General features: G+C 36.7%; 1 protein-coding gene across 1 annotated transcript in view; it reads right to left on the reverse strand.

Moving 5' to 3' along the window:
* Positions 1–17,558, reverse strand: part of LOC131858596 (uncharacterized) — a 41,454-nt gene extending 23,896 nt beyond the window's left edge. The window contains exon 1 of the mRNA XM_059211885.1: positions 17,391–17,558. Within this exon, the coding sequence (XP_059067868.1) occupies positions 17,391–17,558 (168 nt within the window). The remainder of the gene's footprint in view (positions 1–17,390) is intronic.
* Between the last annotated feature and the right edge of the window lie 4,003 nt (positions 17,559–21,561).

The following is a 21,561-nucleotide window of genomic DNA, read 5'->3' on the forward strand; positions in this document are numbered from 1 at the left end:
CAAAGCTTTGATGAAGAAGTGGTTGTGAAAAAGGAGGGTCAAACAAAGCTGCACTAGACACAACCTGCGTGTGCAACATATCCAAAGGTTGGGATAATGGAGGGACATCTGAGAATGAAGTGATAAGAGGTGGCTCCAGGGAAGGAGCAATGAATACCTATGCCCATTTAGAGGAAGGTTCATCGATAGGCCCCAAAACAATCAGAAGCAATACCAAAGATGATGCAGAAATTGGAACATCTGAGGAGACAAGAGATGATGTGACAAGAACATGTGTCAAAGGTGCACCACCAGACTACAAAGAAGCATCACATGTAGTGTCCCTCCCTTATTCATCTTTTTATTTATGCACTAGTAGACTTATCTAGACTCTTATGTGATGTTTTGGTTGATACTTATGACTTTCTCTATATATCCTAGATGCTCATCAATGATGCTAGACATTTAATATGGGCATTGATATATGGTGATTTATATTGGATGATGATATATCTTTGGTTATTATAATGGATGGATTTACGTTTGATTATTGTTATGAACTCATTGTTCATAGGTGGATTATATTGCTTATGAGGTTATGATGCCATCTTGATTATGCCAACCCCACTTCATGATTATATTGTATGAGATGATGCTATGTTGATTGTGACTATCTGTAAAGCGGAAAATTGAACCCTTGGTGTTCCCCCCACTCCAAGGAGAGAGAAAGGAGGTCACTAGGATTGACGGTTTTCACTTAGGAGAGACTTTACATTCAAAAGAGGGGTTGAAACTCACAAGATCCAATCCCACATAATGAAAGATTGAATTCTAAATGAGTTTCAAGGGTTGTGACAGCAAGGCTACCCTCTTTTGTAAAGAATGTAGATAGAAGGGTTGAATTAGGAGTGTAGGTGAAAGTAAGAAAGATTTGCTTGCAGACAGAAATAGAAACATGTGATGAAGCTACGGACCTGGAATTAGTAGTGAAATGTCAAGATGATGTTGTCCTGCCAATTTGAATGAGAGTTGACGAGACGATGGTGCCCGGCGTGCACACGGTCCTCCGAAAAATCCGTGAAATGAAGGGGGATCTGTTCGTCTCTGCACAAGGATTCCAGATCTTCAATTACAGCCACGTACCTGCAACCTACACATAGAAAAGAGAGGATGATTGGGGGGTTAGGGATTAGGGGTTTGCCCTTAGGTAAAACCCCGGTTTTGGAATTAACCAAGAAATGAGAATGCTATAAATGTAAATGATTGTAATGTAAACAAGTACTGATACCTTGTTGTAAGAATGTTTGTATTCTTACATGCTAAGGTGTAAATGATGTTGTATGTTGTATGTTGTATGTGATCTCCTCTTCAATGGTTGAATCCTTGTCTTGAATGCAACACTTAGCCTTGAATGGAGACTTAGAATGATCAATTGCTTGAAGGAATGCTTGAATTCTTGAATGCTTGAATGTTTGAATGTTTGAATATCGTTTCCACGTCGTATATCTTCCCCCTTTCATCTACCAAAAGGGGATAGGAAATGTAGTTTATATACTTGCCAATTAGGGTTGATAGACTGATTTTTCAAACATTAGGCTGCCTTAGAAACCTTATTTTCCAATTTGCAAACATAAAGACCCGAGGCCCAAAAGAGACTAGGCCCAAAATAGGGCCAGGGACCAGGGTGTTGGGCGCCATGGTCTTGGGGGACCAGGGCACTGGGCGCCATGGTCCTGGGGGACCAGGGTGTTGGGCGCCATGGTCCTAAAGGACCAGGGCGCTGGGCACCATGGTCCCACCTCCCGGGACAGTAGGGTGCAAGGAGGATCAAGCCAGGGTGCTGAAAAATGCAGTTTTTGATGTCATGGACAAGTTTCGGGGTCTCCATGCAGGTTCAGTGTTGCATCGCCATCATGAAGACCCAAATGCAATCGAAATTGCAAGTGTCACAATTTTAGGACGTTACATTTATCCCCCACTTTAGCGGGAGTATAAGGGTATGCCCATACTTCCGGTAAAGTACAAGGAAACAACATTGAAAGACTTTCACCACGTCAAGGAGGCAAGACACACCAAGCCCCCAGTGGACTAAGGATCTTATGACTTTGATTGACAAAGTAAAAGGGAAGATCACGAGGGAGAACCATGACTGTCAGTAGTAAGGTTCCCTCACTATGAGTCATGCGAGAAAAATACCAAAAAATTTCAAGGCAAAGCCAAGTTCGCCAAGAAATTTTCAAGTATCCTGAAGGGATAGACGGGGTGTATGCCCCCCTACGTTAAAGCGATCGCACATGCCTCAACGGGGGTGATTTCTTTAAGGTAGTGATACACATAAGAAATGAGAAGGGAAAGGAGCACGTTACCACAAGGATTTAGCCCCCAAGTGTGAGATAAAATCAAGGATAATAGACACAAAACACAAAGCACGAGGTGACTTCACTTTCCTCGGGGTCAGTATGTTGTATGATAATTCATGTATATCATATGTATGTATGCATAATTGTTCTTCATTCCCCAATCAAGGAAGGTCACCTGGAAGAAGGGAACACATGTGTCTTTTGAGTCAACATGAGAGAGACCAAAAGAGATCTCAATGCTTTGCATCATCCTCAAGTAGACAACACTAAGGAAAACAAATAGAAGAATGAGAATAACACATAGAAGAAGTAACAAAAGAGAGGAGGAGAGAGTCTGCTATGCTAATGAAACTAGTCTAGCACGTCATCTACCCCCCGATCTTGCTGATCAATATTTCGGGAAGGCAGGAAACATGCTAGAGGAGGAACATCCAACACAGTAGATGGAGCTATCACAAGGTCCAAACAAGGGCTATGTTCATGTTCCAAGCCACGTTGTTCTTGTCTAGGAGCTAGGATAAGTGCTTTAGAAAATTTGTTAGATAAATGGTTATCAACATCAACATATTCATATTCATTATCAGAAGCAAGAGAAGTAACATTTTCATCATGAATAACGTTTTCATCTATATCATCATCAAGATTTATAAAAATAGGATTTTTAACTCGCACAGGATCAAAACCATCATGCATCTTATGTTTAGGAGATTTTGGAGAAAATGGAATAATGCTTGTTGAAGGTGTTTTTGGGGATTGCAAAGTTTGAGAAGCAGCCGCCTGAGCTCTAAGACAACGCTTTCATCGGCGTTCACACGCAGAACGATTTCATCTAGTCTTAGTAGGAAGTGGAGAAGATTGAGGAGGAGGAATTTTCTCATCCTTATCACTTGGGTGTTTAGGTTGTGGTCTCTTAGGCTAGATAATAGGAGAAGAGGAAGGTCTCTTCTCTCCATAAGAGGAAGGAAGAGGAACTGCTCCATATAAAGGAAGAATATTTGGTTTAGGAAGGAGACCAATTCCATCATGACGAGGAGGTATAGGCCTACTTTTAGAAAGTTTATTAGACATAGACATAGTCACATCCATAGGAATGGGTTGGGAATCTTCTTGAGGAAAGACATTAGTTTTATCTTTCAAAGGAAGAACTTCCTTCTCAAGAACGATAGGAATATCAAGTTTGGGTGTTCTAGGTTCACTTAGAGATAGCATCATATCTATTTTCCACTTTTGATAAGATTTGAAAAGATGATCACTTCGCGGAGGAAGAGATTGGAATTGTTTAGGCCAAAAATAATCAATAGGAACACTAGAAGTTCTTTCAGCTGGTTTAAAGAGACTATGATTGACAGTAACAACTTCACCATTATGGGGAAATTTCAAACACTTGTGAATAGGAGAAGCAACAGCTTTCATGGAAGATAGCCAAGGATAGCCTAGCTTCACACGAAATTGTTTGGATGATGGAATAATAGCAAAGCTCACATCAAGGGATTTGTTATGAAATTCAATAGGTAATGTAATAGAACCAACTACAAGAGAAGAAAATGCATCAAATAATTTCACAACCACATTTGTTTCGTCATAGATCACTTGATTCAATTGCAAAGTAAAAAGAAATTCTTTAGTAATAACATTAACCATGCACGAAGGATCAATAAGCACTCCACGGCAAGGTGTATTCTTGACTTTTGCAACTATATATAAAGGACCATCAGGTGCCCTGATAGTTTCACTAGAATCAAATGTGATGGAAGGTTCTTTAGGGTTTTCTTGTTGCTCTACAAAGTTAATCACATTCGGAGTCATAGACACAAGACCATCAAATGAGAAAGAGGAATCATTAGTCTCAATCACATTAGAGGTATGAGAAGGTAATGGATCAGTAAAAATCTTAAGATTTTGGTTAGGAGGAGCTACAGATGTGTTGCCTTTATCATTCACTCCTGAAATAGAGATAGTATTATTATCAATCAAATCTTGAATTTTACCCTTTAAAGCAAAACATTTTTCAGTATCATGCCCAGGTTGATGATGAAATTGACAAAAAGATTTGTTATCAAAATAGGGTGAATTAATCTTTGCAGGATCTATTTGCTTTACAGGAGGGAGAGTAAGCACATTTTGTTCCAATAACTTATTCATAATACTATGCAATGATTCATTCAAAGGAGTAAACTTTCTTTCTTTCTTGAAAAACTTAGAAATAGGAGGCACACCTGATGCTGCATTCACATTGTTGTTGATGATGTTTTCATTGAATTTAACGGACTCTCTATTCGGTTTAAACTTCCCAAATGGTTGTTGACTACTATCACCCTTATCACTCAGAGCCATAGGATTTGCTTGTTCCATTTGACTCACAGTCAGTTGATAATTGTGAAGAGTTGCACACAACTGTTGGAAAGAAGTAAACTCAGAAAATAGAAGTTTTTCTCTAATATCTTTTTGTAAATTAGAAATAAAGATTCTTTGAATATCATTGTCAGGCACTGGAAAAGAGATTTGAGCATACAAATGCTTATATCTACCAATGAAATCGGTCACTTTTTCTTTAACACCTTGTTTACAATGCATTAAATCAATCAAAGTAACTTTAGGACTTATATTGTTTTGAAATTGTTGAATAAAAGCATTTGCAAGTTGTTCGAAAGAAGTAATAGAATAAGAAGGAAATGAGCAATACCACTGTAGGGCTTTATCTCTTAATGTCCTAGTAAATAGTTTTGCAAGCAACCTTTGGTCATAAGAAAAATCGATACATATTGTTTGAAAAGTCTTAACATGTGTTAGAGGATCACCTTTACCATTATAAAGCTCCAAATGCGGGATTTCAACATGTTTAGGAGGGATAGCTCAAACAATGTCAAGAGAAAGTGGGCTCACAACATCAAATGTGGGCACGCTAAACTTAGATTGATTCATAGAGGCAATTTGTTGCTGTAAAGAACAGACAGTTTGTACAAGATTGTTAATGGTCACTTCAGTCGAAGAGTTCATATTAGACATGTTAGATTGTGATGGAGGTATTATGTTATTGAAAGAAGGTATTGATTGAGAGTAAGGTGGCGGGACACTATGATAGTTAGTCATAGGAGAGGATTGGAAAAGAGGAGCACTACAAGGAGGAATGGAATGGTTGAATGAATTGCCCCCTTGCGTCATGTTCATTTGTGGAGATGTAATAGGGACACTCATTGAAGGAATGAATGAAGAAGTCAGATTGAATGAAGGAAGAGGATTAATTGAAAAGGAAGGATTGCCCCCATGACTGGTGATCATAGGCGGAATGTCTTGTATAGAAGTAGTCATTATGTTTGATGTAAAGGTAGGTATGCTAGCAATAGAAGTTGTCAACGGAATAGAATGATTGACTTGAGTGGGAGGTTGTGTATAACCTAAAGTTTCAGCACAACTCTTCATAGGCATCACATTCGAATCCACAATGTGTGCAATACCACGCAAAATATCAATTCCATTATTATCCCTTTGAACCATACATTTTAGACCCTCAATTAATGAAAGAGCTTGACTATCGGGATACTCTTGAGACATCCATTGCTGAAAATCATCAAATTGGTTATCCAATTTTGAAAGTTGTTCTACAGAAACCTCATGGAGAGCTTCTTCATCATTAGGAGGATTAGAGGAATTACCCGTGTCCTCGTTAAAAAGGCTATTCAAATTAGGTTCCATCTCCTCAGTAATTAAACCTTGGAAATACTTAATTCTAAGGCTTCGTCTAACGGGAATAGTGTAAGTAGGGCTTATTGTTGTAAAACTCATGCACTAGAGAGAGAGAGAAGATTTTGAATTTAGAGGTAGCAAATTTCAATAAAATCAGCCAATCTCCTAGATTTAGGATATTAAATGCAATCACAACAATCTCCTGAATTTCGAAAAAAATGTCAGGGACCATGGCGAACTGAGTGCACACTGTCCTTGCAACTTTTTTTGAAATTTTCAGAGATGAAAGTTATGATGTTTTTAGAGCTAATCTGAAAAAATTGAGTGATTTTATGATCTGTAGAAAGGCCAAATTAAAGTTGCAATCTCAAAATTGAACCCTACCAAGATTGTTGAAAAATGCAAAATTTGAATTTTGAAAAAGAGAGGGAAACTGAAATTTTGAATTTTATGATTTTAGAGGGAATACCAAAAGCAATGCAGGCTTTGAAATTTAAAAGTTGACTCAATTTCACGCAAAATTCAATTTTGAAAGCGGAAATCAAAGTTGGTGCAATTAAACATTTAATTTCAAAAGTCACAAATTGCAAGAATTTGAATAAAGCACTGAAATTTTGAATGAACGCCAACACACTTTTCAGATTTAGGACAATGAGAAACACAATTTTGACAAAAAATTTTGATTTCAACAATTTTTGAATGATTAGAAGCCTTAATCCAAGCAATCACTAGACCAACTTTGACTTTAATTTTGAAAGTGTTAGAATTGATAAAATCAGCCAAAATTCTGAATTTTAGCAGAAAAATACAGTAAGATCTAACTCCCGAAATTTCAGAAAAAATGTCGGGGACGATGGCGCTCGGGGTGCACATGGTCCTCGCAACTTTTTTCCAAATTTTCAGGGATGAAAGATATTATGATTTTGTTGTGGAATCCAAAGTTATAGCTGATTTGGAGATGTTTTGATCAGTGAAATTATCAGTCAAAGGTTGAATCAAGAAGGTTTTAAAAATTAGGGTTTTGACACTTAACCACTTAATTTTCAGAATTAAAGCACAAATATGAATTGAAAATTTGCAATAGAAGGGTAGATCTAAAACAAGCATTAACAATTAAACATTTCACAAGCTCAATTACTAAAAAGAAAATTTTAGGGTTTTTATGCAATTAACCTCTAAAATTTGCAAAAGATCAAACATGGAAATGTAATTAAGGAATCCAATTTTCAGATCTAACCATGAATAATCAGAAAGGATGTTCACGTCGGGTTCACCAAAATCTAAAGTGGAAAATCGCGATCGAACCCTAAGTGTTCCCCCCACCACTCCAAGGAGAGAGAAAGGAGGTCACTAGGGTTGACGGTTTTCACTTAGGGGAGACTTTACATTCAAAAGAGGGGTTGAAACCCACAAGATCCAATCCCACACAATGCAAGATTGGATTCTAAATGAGTTTCAAGGGTTGTGACAGCAAGGCTACCCTCTTTTGTAAAGAATGTAGATAGAAGGATTGAGCTAGGAATGCATGTAAAGTGAGAAAGATTCACTTATAAATAGAGATAGGAATATAGGATGAAGCTGAGGACCTGGAATTAGTAGTAAAATGTCAAGATGGCGTTGTCCTGCAAATTTGAGTGAAAGTTGACGGGACGATGGCACTCGGCGTGCACACGGTCCTCCGAAAAATCCACGAAACGATCATCACATTCAATGAAACAGATATACGATGCGGAAACGATCCTTACATTTTGAATGTGATGATCCTTAGATTTTGGTTAGGAGGAGCTACAGATGTGTTACCTTTATCATTCACTCCTGAAACAAAGATAGTATTATTATCAATCAAATCTTGAATTTTACCCTTTAAAGCAAAACATTTTTCAGTATCATGCCCAGGTTGACGATCCTTACATTCTTCATTTTGAATGTGATGGGGGTATTATGTTATTGAAAGATGGTATTGATTGAGAGTAAGGTGGCGGGACACTATGATGGTTAGTCATAGGAGATGATTGGAAAAGAGGAGCACTACAAGGAGGAATGGAATGATTAAACAAATTACCCCCTTGCGCCATGTTCATCTGTGAAGATGTAATAGGGACACTCATTGAAGGAATGAATGAAGAAGTCAGATTGAATGAAGGAAGAGGGTTAATTGAAGGAAAAGGATTTCCCCCATGACTGGTGATCATAGGCGGAATGTCTTGTATTGAAGTGGTCATTATGTTTGATGTAAAAGTAGGTATACTAGCAATAGAAGTTGTCAAAGGAATAGAATGATTGACTTGAGTAGGAGGTTGTGTATAACCTAAAATTTCGGCACAACTCTTCATAGGCATCACATTTGAATCCATAATGTGTGCAATACTATGCAAAATATCAATTCCATTCTTATCACTTTGAACAATATGTTTTAGACCCTTAATTAATGAAAGAGCTTGGCTATCAAGGTATTCTTGAGACATCCATTTCTGAAAATCATCAAATTGGTTATCCAATTTTGAAAGTTGTTCTACAGAAACCTCATGGAGAGCTTCTTCATCATCAAGAGGATTAGAGGAATTACCCGTGTCCTTGTTAAAAAGGCCATTCAAATTTGGTTCCATTTCCACGGTAATTAAACCTTGGAAAGACTTAATTCTAAGGCTTCGTCTAATGGGAAATGTGTAAGTAGGGCTTATTGTTGTAAAACTCATGCACTAGAGAGAGAGAGAAGATTTTGAATTTAGAGGTAGAAAATTTCAATAAAATCAGCCAATCTCCTAGATTTAGGCTGTTAAATGCAATCACGACAATCTCCCGAAATTTCAGAAAAAATGTCAGGGACCATGGCGAACGGAGTGCACACGATCCTCGCAACTTTTTTCAAAATTTTCAGGGATGAAAGTTATGATGATTTTAAAGCTAATCTAAAAAAATTGAGTGATTTTATGATCTGTAGATAGGCCAAATTAAAGTTGCAATCTCAAAATTGAACCCTACCAAGATTGTTGAAAAAATGCAAAATTTGAATTTTGAAAAAGAGAGGGAAACTGAAATTTTGAATTTTATGATTTTAGAGGGAATACTAAAAGCAATGCAAGCTTTGAAATTTAAAAGTTGACTCAATTTCGTGCAAAATTCAATTTTGAAAGCGGAAATCAAAGTTGTTGCAATTAAACACTTAATTTCAAAAGTCACAAATTGCAAAAATTTGAGTAAAGCACTGAAACTTTGAATGAATGCCAACACACTTTTCAGATTTAGGATAGTAAGAACACAATTTTGACACAAAATTTCAATTTCACCAATTTTTGAATGATTAGAAGCCTTAATCCAAGCAATCACTAGACCAACTTTGACTTTAATTTTGAAAGTGTTAGAATTGATGAAATCAGTCAAGATTCTGGATTTTAGCAGAAAAATACAGTAAGATCTAGCTCCCGAAATTTCAGAAAAAAATGTCGGGGACAATGGCGCTCGGGGTGCACACAGTCCTCGTAACTTTTTTCAAAATTTTCAGGGATGAAAGATATTATGATTTTGTTGCGGAATCCAAAGTTACAGCCAATTTGGAGATGTTTTGATCAGTGAAATTGTCGGTCAAAGGTTGAATCAAGAAGGTTTTAAAAATTAGGGTTTTGACACTTAACCACTTAATTTTCAGAATTAAGGCACAAATATGAATTGATAATTTGCAATAGAAGGGTAGATCTAAAACAAGCATTAACAATTAAACATTTCACAAGCTCAATTACTAAAAAGAAAATTTAGGGTTTTTATGCAATTAACCTCTAAAATTTGCAAAAGATCAAACATGGAAATGTAATTAAGGAATCCAATTTTCAGATCTAACCATGAATAATCAGAATTAGGATGCTCACGTCAGGTTCACCAAAATGTAAAGTGGAAAATCGAACCCTAGGTGTTCCCCCCACTCCAAGGAGAGAGAAAGGAGGTCACTAGGATTGACGGTTTTCACTTAGGAGAGACTTTACATTCAAAAGAGGGGTTGAAGCTCACAAGATCCAATCCCACATAATGCAAGATTGAATTCTAAATGAGTTTCAAGGGTTGTGACAGCAAGGCTACCCTCTTTTGTAAAGAATGTAGATAGAAGGGTTGAATTAGGAGTGTAGGTGAAAGTAAGAAAGATTCACTTGCAGACAGAAATAGAAACATGGGATGAAGCTATGGACCTGGAATTAGTAGTGAAATGTCGAGATGATGTTGTCCTACAAATTTGAGTGAAAGTTGATGGGATGATGGCGCTCGGCGTGCACACGGTCCTCCGAAAAATCCACGAAACGAAGGGTGATCTGTTCGTCTCTGCACAAGGATTCCAGATCTTCAATTACAGCCGTGTACCTACAACCTACACACAGAAAAGAGAGGACGATTGGGGGGTTAGGGATGAGGGGTTTGCCTTTAGGTCAAACCCCAGTTTTGGAATTAACCAAGAAATGAGAATGTTGTAAATGTAAATGTTTGTAATGTAAACAAGTACTGATACCTTGTTGTAAGAATGTTTTTATTCTTACATGCGAAGGTGTAATGATGTTATATGTTGTATGTTGTAAGTGATCTCCTCTTCAATGGTTGAATCCTTGTCTTGAATGCAACACTTAGCCTTGAATGGAGACTTAGAATGCTCAATTGCTTGAAGGAATTCTTGAATGCTTGAATGTTTGAATGTTTGCCTAGTGCTTCCGCCTCTTGTACACATATGTTCTCCCTCCTCCAAATGGGAGAGGAAATGTAGTTTATATACTTGTCAATTAGGGTTAAAAGACTAATTTTTCCGACCTTGGGCCGACCTAGAAACAATATTTTCCAATTTGCAAACTTGAAGACCCAATGCCCCAAAAGTGACCGGGCCCAAAATAGGGCCAGGGACCAGGGCGCTGGGCGCCATGGTCCTGAGGGACTAGGGAATTGGGCGCCATGGTCCTGAAGGACCAGGGTGTTGGGCACCATGGTCCCACCTCTCGAGATAGTAGGGTGCAAGGAAGGATCAGGCCAAGGTGCAGAAATATGCAGTTTTTGGTGTTGTAAACAAGTTTCGGGGTCTCCATTCAGGTTCAGTGTTGTGTCGCCATCGTGAAGACCCAAATGCAGTCGAAATTGCAAGTGTCACAATTTTAGGATGCTACACTATCTTAATATTATATTTGTGATATAGACAATGGCATACCACTCATTATGAGCATCATATAACGTTGTGATTCTCTCTCACTTGCCTGATCATTTATGATATGTGTTATTGGATATGTTGTCTTGTGGTTGTGGTGGTTGCAGGATTGCAGGTACTATACATCGACTCCGCCTAGTCTCACAGGTCTAAACATGTCTTTATTCCAATGGCAAGTTGATCAGAGATGGCATTTGTTCCCTCTACACACCCTATGCTTAAGTTTATATCCTTGTCAGTCTAGTGTCTTGTCGTGAGTCATCATGTTAGTATCTTGTGATGAGATGTTTGGCCCTATGTCAGGTTGCCTTATGGAGATATGATTATTTAATTAATTAATTAATAACTGATTAATATAGTTTATTAATAATTAAATTAATGTAATGTATAGTTTGATATTTAATAATTAATTGGTTTGTATAGTATTTATTATTTATTGTTTAATGATATATTATTTGAGCCTTTTGGATTTATTATTCATTTATATAGTTTGTGGTTTTAATATTTAATTGGGGTATTTATTTATATTGCTCTTGGTTTATTTTATTATTGGTCTTTTATTTTTTAATGTGCCCATGGCTTGTTTAATTATTGGTTGTTTATATTATTATTCTTTTCTCTTTTTACTATTTGGGTTAATTAAATATTATATATTCTACCTACCCTATTTGTTTGTTGAGAGAATTGGGTAAGTAAATAATACTATTTTATATTCCTTACCTTGATTCGAGTAAGGGTTGGTATGAAATATAATATTTTCAATTATTTTAATTTGATGGATTTTGGATATAGTTTTTGAATGAAATTTATTTATTCAAGTTTTTGATATTTTTCCCAGGTTGGCTTTCGGGAGCAATTTCCTGAATATTGAGGATTTGGGTTTGCTTACTTGGAACATGGTTGGATTGGCTAGAATTGGTTTGGATTTGTTCTTCTTTGAATTTGAATTGTCATAACTTCTATTTTCAAGATGGTTAAATTTTCTCCCTTTCTACAATTTTCATTTTCAGAAAGATTGTCTTCCCTGTGCTTGTTAAGTTTGTCTACGGGAGTAAGATGGAAATAATCATGAATCTAAAAATAATCATAATAAAATGTTTGGTATTATAATATATATTCTATGAAATTTATTTGCTAATTTTTGTTGTGAATGGCTTTGAATTATTTTTTTGTAAGTGTCATGAGTCCTTTGTGCACCCAATAAAGGCTGCCCTAGGAAGTTTGGATTATGTCTTGTCAAGTTGTCTGTGTATCTTGATTTATATGAAAACTCACTTTTGAACCTATACTTCTTTATGTAAGTGAAATTGTTTTACCTGTTACTTGTGGAGAGATGGTTTTTTGTAATTATTGAGTCATGAGCTATGTTGAGTTATACCTTGTCTACCTATTATTTTACTTGTTAGATTAGCAATTGATCTGAGCTTGGCAATGCATTCTTATTTGTTTGATTTTTTGGAGTTCCTTTAAATTTTTATAGTTTTATGGACTTATCACAAATCTTTATCTCTGTTTTCTGAGATTTTGATCAAATGTGCTAGTTCCCTATGCAAATGCGTTGTTTTTGTATATGTGTTGTTTCACTTATCATATGCGCTATAGATTTTGTTTAACGCGCTATTGTATTGATTGAATGCATGGTTGTTGTATGTGTATGCATTGTTCTGTGTACTGAAAAAGTTGTTATATTTGTCATATACGCTATGGGATTGGGTAAAGGCGCTAGTATATTAGATAAAAGTGCTAGAATGCTTAACAAAGGCACTAAACTAATTTGTATATGCGCTACTTAAATCTGTAAATGCGCTATTCTACTTGGCTTACTATTTTGGTGATTTTGGATTCTGGGTTAGTTTTTCTAAAATAAATTTTGGTACCAGAGGCTATGTTTTTTATTCCCTAAGTTTCCAGAGTTGATTTATTAATTAGAGATCCTATTTGTTATGTATTATGGCTCCAACAAGTTGAATGTGTCTTGCTATGGAGGGTTGATCTCTATATATGGCTGAGCAAGGGTATATTATGCTTGCTCTTGATATTGATTATTTTATGAGGCTCTTGGTTACTTTATGTTATTGGCATTATGGCTTATATCTATTGTTGGATTTCATATATTTATGATGTGGATGTTATTTATGGAAGAAATTTGTATGAGCCTCTTGTATTGTTGTTATGTGGATACCCTAAGGTCTTGGAACATGGTTAGGGGGAGTGGGATTTCATGTGATAGCTGGGGTCATGAGAGACAGGTTTCTAAGAGGTTCCTTGAAAGGATTCTTAGAGTTTAGACCACCAGGGCACAATGAAAGTTTTCCTTGTTTGAAATAAATGATAATCTTAATAATTAATTAGATAGGTTGGGTGATTAGGATTCATCTAATCAAGATAATAGTTTGGTTTGGGCCCCAATGCTTAGTCCTAGGGAGGATGTTTTAGGATAAGCTTGGGAAGGCCATGGTGATGGAAAATTGAACTCCCTTGAATATCTCATAGGTTGAGACAGTCCCACATGTCTATAAGGGTGTGGTATTATCTCTTCTTTGTGAGGATAGCATGCAATTACATGACTATCAGGGTGTATCATTATCCCTTCTTTGTGAGGATAGCATGCAATGACACTCTTTCCCTACATGTGTCCTTGTTCCTTATGCCTTTGTTATTGATATGCCTTTGGGAGCTTCTATGTTTTATGATTAAGACTTGTGATATGATTTGTCTTGTTGACTATGTGTTACTTCTTTGTTATGGTATTTGAGTTGTTGAGTTCCTTTGGTTGTTAGGTGTCAACCTAAGTCTAGAGTGTGACCTTGTGTCATCTCCTAGCATAGGGGGTGGCTCCTAATGGTTCCACATGGTTGGGTGGTTTGATGCCTTCTTCCATTGGGATGTTCTTCATTTGATGCTCTTGTGCGTGGATGTGGATTCATACCTTTTTAGCTTATGGATGGATTCTTGTAGCAAATTGATGTATCATGATTCTTGACAGTTATATTAGAATGAAAGAGATTATGTACCTTGAGATAGTTGTACTTGTGGATTGAGAAATATGTATCTTTATGTAAGGATCTTGAATTCATATGTATTGGAAACATTGTAATAGGTTTGAGATCATGACTCTTGTAGTAGATTATGATGTTGTACCTTGATATTGCTCATTAATGAAAATAAGGATTAGATTCATGGTTATGATGTTATTGGATTATTCTTGAATGAGATAAAGTATATGTTCTTGGTTGGAAGAAGTTAATTTCATTATCATGTTTGTCGCTTGGACATGTATATGTATTAGATATTATGATCATACCCCTGATCGTAATGGATTAGTTATTTGTAGGAGATGTTTCATGATGATTTAGTGATGGTATTAGTAAAGATAGAATGGGAATTAGGAACATTTGGTATCGCTGCTCTTAAAAATAACCTAAGGAATAATTGGGGAATTAGTTAAGGATAGATCATGCATATGGTGGTTGAAGTAGTAGATATTATCTATATGAATGTAAGGAGTGAATGATGATAGGAAATATTAGATTATTTTATATTGTGATAGTAGGCTTGATGAGGTTATGTTCTTATGTTAGTTAAGTAATGACGTTGAGATACCCTAGGGAATGTTAATTGATGATTTGTGTTTATTTCCGCTTGTGTATTGAGTTCATATGATTGTGCTCTTATGATTATGTTTAAGTTAAAATGTGCATATTTAGTCATTGCTGAATTAATATATATGTGTATTTTAGTGATATGTGTTTCATTAGATGATGTTTTAAAAAAAATTATCTCTATTTGCATGTTAGTTTATACTTCTCTAGGGTAAATTGGTAGGCTTCACATCATGTTCTTGAGTCATGGTCAGTTGATAGTGCTTACACTCACATGCACATTGATTGTGATGAAGATGAGGACCAAGAGCTGAAGCTCAGGAATAATCAGGAGCATCATGATCCATAGGAGAGGCCTCTGAAACCTTTTCAGGGATAGGAGAATGCCCAACTAATGAAATAGGAGGTGCATCTGAGATAGGAACGACATTCACAACAACGGGTACCCTACCTTGCTTTGCTCCAAGAGAAGCTAGAGGAATAGAGGGTGCCAACATGGGTTGTGAAGCAAGCGAAAGTGGCGATGAATGACCATGAGAGGAATGCTTCCCCTTCTCATATCGATAAGGTTGGTGGATATCAACCATGATTGGGAACTTGAAAGTAGGGAAAGTCGTAGGCTTTGAGAGTGCAGGTGTCTTTCTCTTGTCTGCACTAGGTGAAGTCACAAGAATATAAGACACCACTGGAGGCTACGTAGTCCTTGGTAGATGAGGAGGTCTATTCGAAGGAACAAGATTAACCTCAGACACTGACAATGAAGGGGAATAAGGCACTACCCACTCCAACATAAGAATAGATAGAGCAGAGGTCGATGCAAGAAGAGGCAACAAATAATTAGGCTCAACCAATTTAGGGAATGATTCCCCTATCTTGTACTGATAATATGCTTGATACATTAAGTCACCATGGGGAAGCATGGGCCCCATCAGAGCAGGCCAAAAATGATCTAGCGAAAAATCTCCACGGGCTACCAAGAGTCGATATCCAGTATCCTTGACGACATGTATTTAACCCTCATGAGGAAACTTCGGGCATTCATGAATCACTATAGGGACCGCATCCATAGAAATCAACCAGAGAATACCTAGTGTAATGCAAAAAAGGTTTGATTCATGAATGATCACAAATGTAGATGAAACAGCCTTGGGTCCCACTAGGACCGTCAAGGTGATATTGCTGAAAATAGATACAACTCATTATATGTTCTTGAAGTTGCATGACACTCATCATATCTTGGCCTATGCCATACATTGACAAACAAGGTCGCATTTGTGATTACATCAACTCTACACAAAGGGTCAACCATCACACTTGTAATAGTTTGACCATTGAGCTTCAGAGGGATGTACAGAGGTGTAGGCTCTCCACAATATGGGGCATCTAGAAGGGTGAATACATATTAGATACTTGCACCTTCTAAGTAAGATGCAAGATTAGAGTGATGGTAACCATATTAATATAAGGGCCATCATCCAGCACTGAATTTGATGCAGAGATAAAATTGGACAAATGTGAAGGGAACGGATCTATGTATATCTGCAACTCACTATTCTTTTTGTCAATAAACTTGTTAGATTTATAATTTTTATCACCAACCTTTATAGCCCCACTGTGAATGTGGTCTTGAACTATGTGTCTAAGATGATAGCATCTCTCTGTGTCATGACCAAGCACATAGTGATATTGCCAAAACTTTGAACAATCATACCAACAAGGATATGGTATGTTATTAGGCAGAGGTCTAATATCTAGAAGGGTTATGAGATTGTATTTAAATAACCTTTCCATTATGCTCAAATAGGAGTCATTCAATTTAGTGAAGACCCTATTGCATTGTTGTTCCTGTGTAGCAGTTGTCGAAGGAGTAGCTATGATACTAGCCATAGCTTTGTTCTTTCGAGATCCTTTTGAGGACATGCCTATGAAATTACTAGTACGAGGGTTAGAAGATAACTCTCTGAATTGAGTCAATGTATGCTTGTAGTTAGTGAGCGCAGAACATGGATTGGCAAAGTTTTGATACTGATTGAGAGATAACTTCTCCCTTAATGTCAGCTACAGATTTTTTATGAACATCTTTTGCAAATGACTATCTATCAAGGAAAAGGTTATCCCGGTAGAGATAGATTGGTATTGCAAGATAAAGTCTATAACCTTCTCATTTGGCCTTTTCTTATAGTGATTAAGGTCATCTATGGTGACCCTACTAACAATATTAGGTTCGAATCATTTGAGGAAGAGATCCATAAGATTATAAAACATCTGGATAGAGTGATCATGTAACAAACTATACCATTCTAATGCAATCCCCTTAAGACAGTGCAAGAATAGTTTAAGAAAGAAAAAATCTAGACTCTGGTAGTCACTACACATTGTCATAAATGAATCAATATGCATATTGGGATCTCCATCACCATTAAACCAATCAAACTTCAATGACTCATCCCCCTGGGGAAGGATAGTATTAAGGATGGTAATGTCAAGAAGGCTCTTACAATAATAGGTAGGCATCAAAGACTGGCCAGAGGTGGATGCAAGGTTTGTGAGCTATAATTGCAACTGCCCCATTTTCTATAATATGGTGTTTAGGACATGATTAGCAGGTGGTGAAGGAGGAGGAGGAGAACAATGTGCACCACCACCTCCACCAGCACTAACATGAGGACCAGTACTACCACTAGGGATAGCACCAGCACTTGGACCAACACTGCCAGAAGTGGTGTGCCCTACAGGGGAAGTAGTAGTGGAACTACCATCCATACTAGTATAACCCAAGGGTTTGTAGAGGCATTAATTGGGGATGGTGGGTCTAGGATCAACCATGTGTATCATCAAACCAAGTATGTAAAAAACAAGCTGAGAACCACAAGTGTCAGACTAGCTATCTTGAGGAGAGGTACAAGACAAGGGCAAGTGATTCTTGACAATCATAGATAATTCCCTCAACATCTTTAGGCCTCTTCTATCTAAGATCAACATGTCTCTCAGAGTGCTTACAACATTTCCAACATGGGGAAGGATATTGTCCCGATTTAGGAAACCCTCAAAGTCTCTTAGATTCTTTTCTAACATGTTAATCTATTCAAAATCAATGGAAACATAAGAATCATGATCAACAGTAGGAGGGGAAGATGGAGAAGAATTCCTCAGAGTTATTCTTAGAATTTAATTGTGAATTAGGTGGAGAGGGTACCCCTATCAAGATGGTTCTAATAGGGTGAGAGGTCATAAATTCATTAGGATCAAGAAGTGAATTGTTAAACATTAGACCTATCCTAGGAGGACTATAGTGATTCATAGGAATACTCTTCCTAGTAGTCCTTCTTACAACAACTCTTGTGGCAGTCTGGGTCATAAAGCTCATGGACAAGATCCACAACACTTCAACCACACTACAAGGGTGTTGCAAGTATACAATCTTCAAATGTGAAGAAGGTTGAATCAAATTATACTTAATGATAAAAACATATTTGCATTTGTCTCTTTGTTTTTCACTCTTTGCTTTGCTTTAAATTTTAAGTAAAATTATGCAACAAAAACTATAGAAATGATAATGCAACTGGTTCACGCCAGGTTCACCAAAATGTAGAGGATGGGATTTGTCACCCTCAAGGTGATAAACCTCAAGGGACAAACCTACCTTCTCTCTACCACACTTATACTAGCGCTAAAGGTGAGCTAGGGGATGAAAATGCAAAACTATGCTAACAAGCTATAAATGAGACTCTCAAACAACTATGTTAAGTATCTATCTTTAGGACAAGCATGTAGAACTAGTACATCAATGCAACACATTTTCATCCTATACGGATAGTATAGAAGTCATATGAAAGTGAAAAATGCGACTAAACTACTAAGTAAATGATACAATGATAAAATAAACAAACAATACAAAATGCGAAATAATAGAATAAGATGGGGGAAAGGGAAAGAGGAGCTTACTGTCAGTCCATGATTGAAGCCTCCCACAAGATAATTGTCTTCCCACAATTATAAACCTACACACAAATGAGAAAGGAAAATGTTGGGGGTTGTGTTTAAAGGCCCGCCTCAGTGATCAGAACCCCATTTTGGTGTTTCCACCTCCATGGACAACCTAGATTATATCCACGACAGGAAATAAAATGATAGAGATAAGAAATGGACAATTAAGAAAATAGACAAGTTGAAAATGAGCTAAGAAAGAGAGTGAAGTCTCCTCCAACATGGGTGTGGAGATGGCACCATGGGTTCTCCAAGAAACTACAACAATGGTGGTCTTCAAATGCTATAAAAACCTATGTATGATAAGAATAATGGATTCCCAAGGCTAAAGTTACTTCTCAAAATGATCAAGAATCCTTTCCTATTATAAAAATACATGAGATATAGCCTCCCAAGAGAATCTCGATGTCAGTGGCCATGGACAGAGGTGTTGAAAACTCTTCTAGGCACAGGTGTAGCACTCAAACAACCACCTATGGACTAATAGATTCGCAGGATGCTAGCGCAACACATGGACATCTCTATGGTGTGCAAGAGTCCACTGGTCAACTGGTCAACATGCTCGATAAAATACAAGTCTTATGTTGATAGGGTGATCCATGTGGATAAAAGGACAAACAAGCAATGAATGTTCCCAATCAGCTTGTAGTGAAGATGCTTATGTGATGTGGAATTGCATGGAGTACAATTTACAACGTTACACATACATCAAAGCTTCAACACTAAAAATCTAAATAAGCAATGAAAAATAAATCATCTTGCAAAAAAGAATTGATTTTTAAAAGCACTTATACATCTCAACCCTGAAACCCTTTCCATACTAACTTTGAAAGTGAATCCCCCTAATAAGAAATAGCTCAACTATAATATACATATTAATCTAAATTATACAAAGAAAGGGTTTTAATAGATGCCTAGTGATTCTTTTGGCTAGGTTCATGACATTAACAAAAGGTATCTAATAATTACTTTTAGGAAACTTAGGTAGGATTGCACTAAACTTGCATGACATAAATGTTAAAAAGTCTAGAATACTGAGAGGGGGGTGAATTAGTATTCCCTTTTAAAAACTAAACTTCAGCAACTTATTTTATTCTCAATTAATCTTAGCACAAAAGTAATGCATGCAACATAATTGAAATGCAAGGGATAGACAACCATAAGAGAGACACCAGATTTTTGTACCCAAATGGGAAAAACCATGGACAAGGTTAACTCTCAAGATAATATAACTAGTTATATGAGATTACAAGGATCACTACCAGAGGGCTCACTACCTAGATTACAATGGCTTACTACCAAAAGGCTCACTACCAAGAGATAGAAACAAATATGAACTGAGAAAATTGCATCTACATATGCATAGGTTTAGTTCCTGATAAGCTCAGAGATCTAAACAACTGCTTGTAGTAGATCCTATCAAGAATCTCTCAAACTCTATTGCAATCCACCTGCTCCAATCCACTATCGCACCAATTATGCCTTTCTTCTTCACATGCTCAATAACCACAACATATGAAAACTATATCCACATACTGATCAAACCATAACACACACACACATATATATACCAGTAGGTATATACACCAAGTCAGCTTCAAGAACACTTTCCCCAAGAATAATTCTTCATCGATCGTCTACATGATTTGTTTCAAGAATCTTCCAATGGTCAGATCACACGTTACAATCATCAAAGAAAAAACAAGAAACAAAAACAATCAAGGTTGGCTAGACCCAGAATGATCATATCCTCAAACTTCTACAAGCATATTTTTGAAGCACAAAAACATGATCCAACTTGACACAAATAAGTTAAGGTCTTGAACAACATATTACCAAAAGATCTGATGGACTTGAAAAGCATTGAGAGGGGGGGGTGAATCAGTCACACCAAAAATAAAACTACTTCAAACACTAATAGGTAGATGAACTTAACAAATCTTTTAAACACAATGCATGCAATCCAAAATGATATAACAACATCCACAAAAAGTAAAGCATCCACCATAACACAAGTGTTTGTACGTGGAAAACCCAAATAGGTAAAAACCACGGTGAGATGGAACTCACAAGTTAACTATCTACAGTAATAGATAACTGACCGGTTAAGGTCTACAAAGTGCTCTACTAGGAGCGAATCTTGCTAGAGATTCCAAAGCTTGATTAGAAGCTTATGCCCTATTAAAGGTACTACCCTGTTAGGATTAACCTCAGTGGAGGATTTCTGAATCCAAACTAATGGATCACCCTGTTAAAGTATTTATGCATTGAAGCTTGTTAGATCTTACCCGATTAGGAGATTTGATTCTAATGTAATTATTAGAAAACAACAAGAATGGTTTGATCTATTCTGAGTAGCATAATACTTTCTTGACCAGATCCTTCTAAACATATTCAACACTGCTCTACTACATACTTTGCAACTTAACTCTTTTTCCTTGCACATAACATAATACTTTCACTTATATCAAAATATTTCATTGCGATGTCAATATATAGATCTTATGATTTCATGTTGGCCTTAAGAAACCATAACACAATTTCCTAGATGCAGTGTATCTGGACAAGTGATCATAACTCATCAAAAAAATTACCACCAAGAAGTCAGTGCTAGTAACTCATCACAAAATTACCAAATACCGGTTTGAGTAAAACAAATGAACCATTGTCCTTGAATCTCCACTTGATCTTCATCTTGATGCCGACTTAGTATAACCACAAATTGTCTCTTATGCACATACCGGTTGACACAAAGTACCTATTAGAGATTAACCACTAA

The sequence above is a fragment of the Cryptomeria japonica genome, chromosome 9 (genome assembly GCF_030272615.1).
Source record: "Cryptomeria japonica chromosome 9, Sugi_1.0, whole genome shotgun sequence".
NCBI classification, from domain to species: Eukaryota; Viridiplantae; Streptophyta; class Pinopsida; order Cupressales; family Cupressaceae; genus Cryptomeria; species Cryptomeria japonica.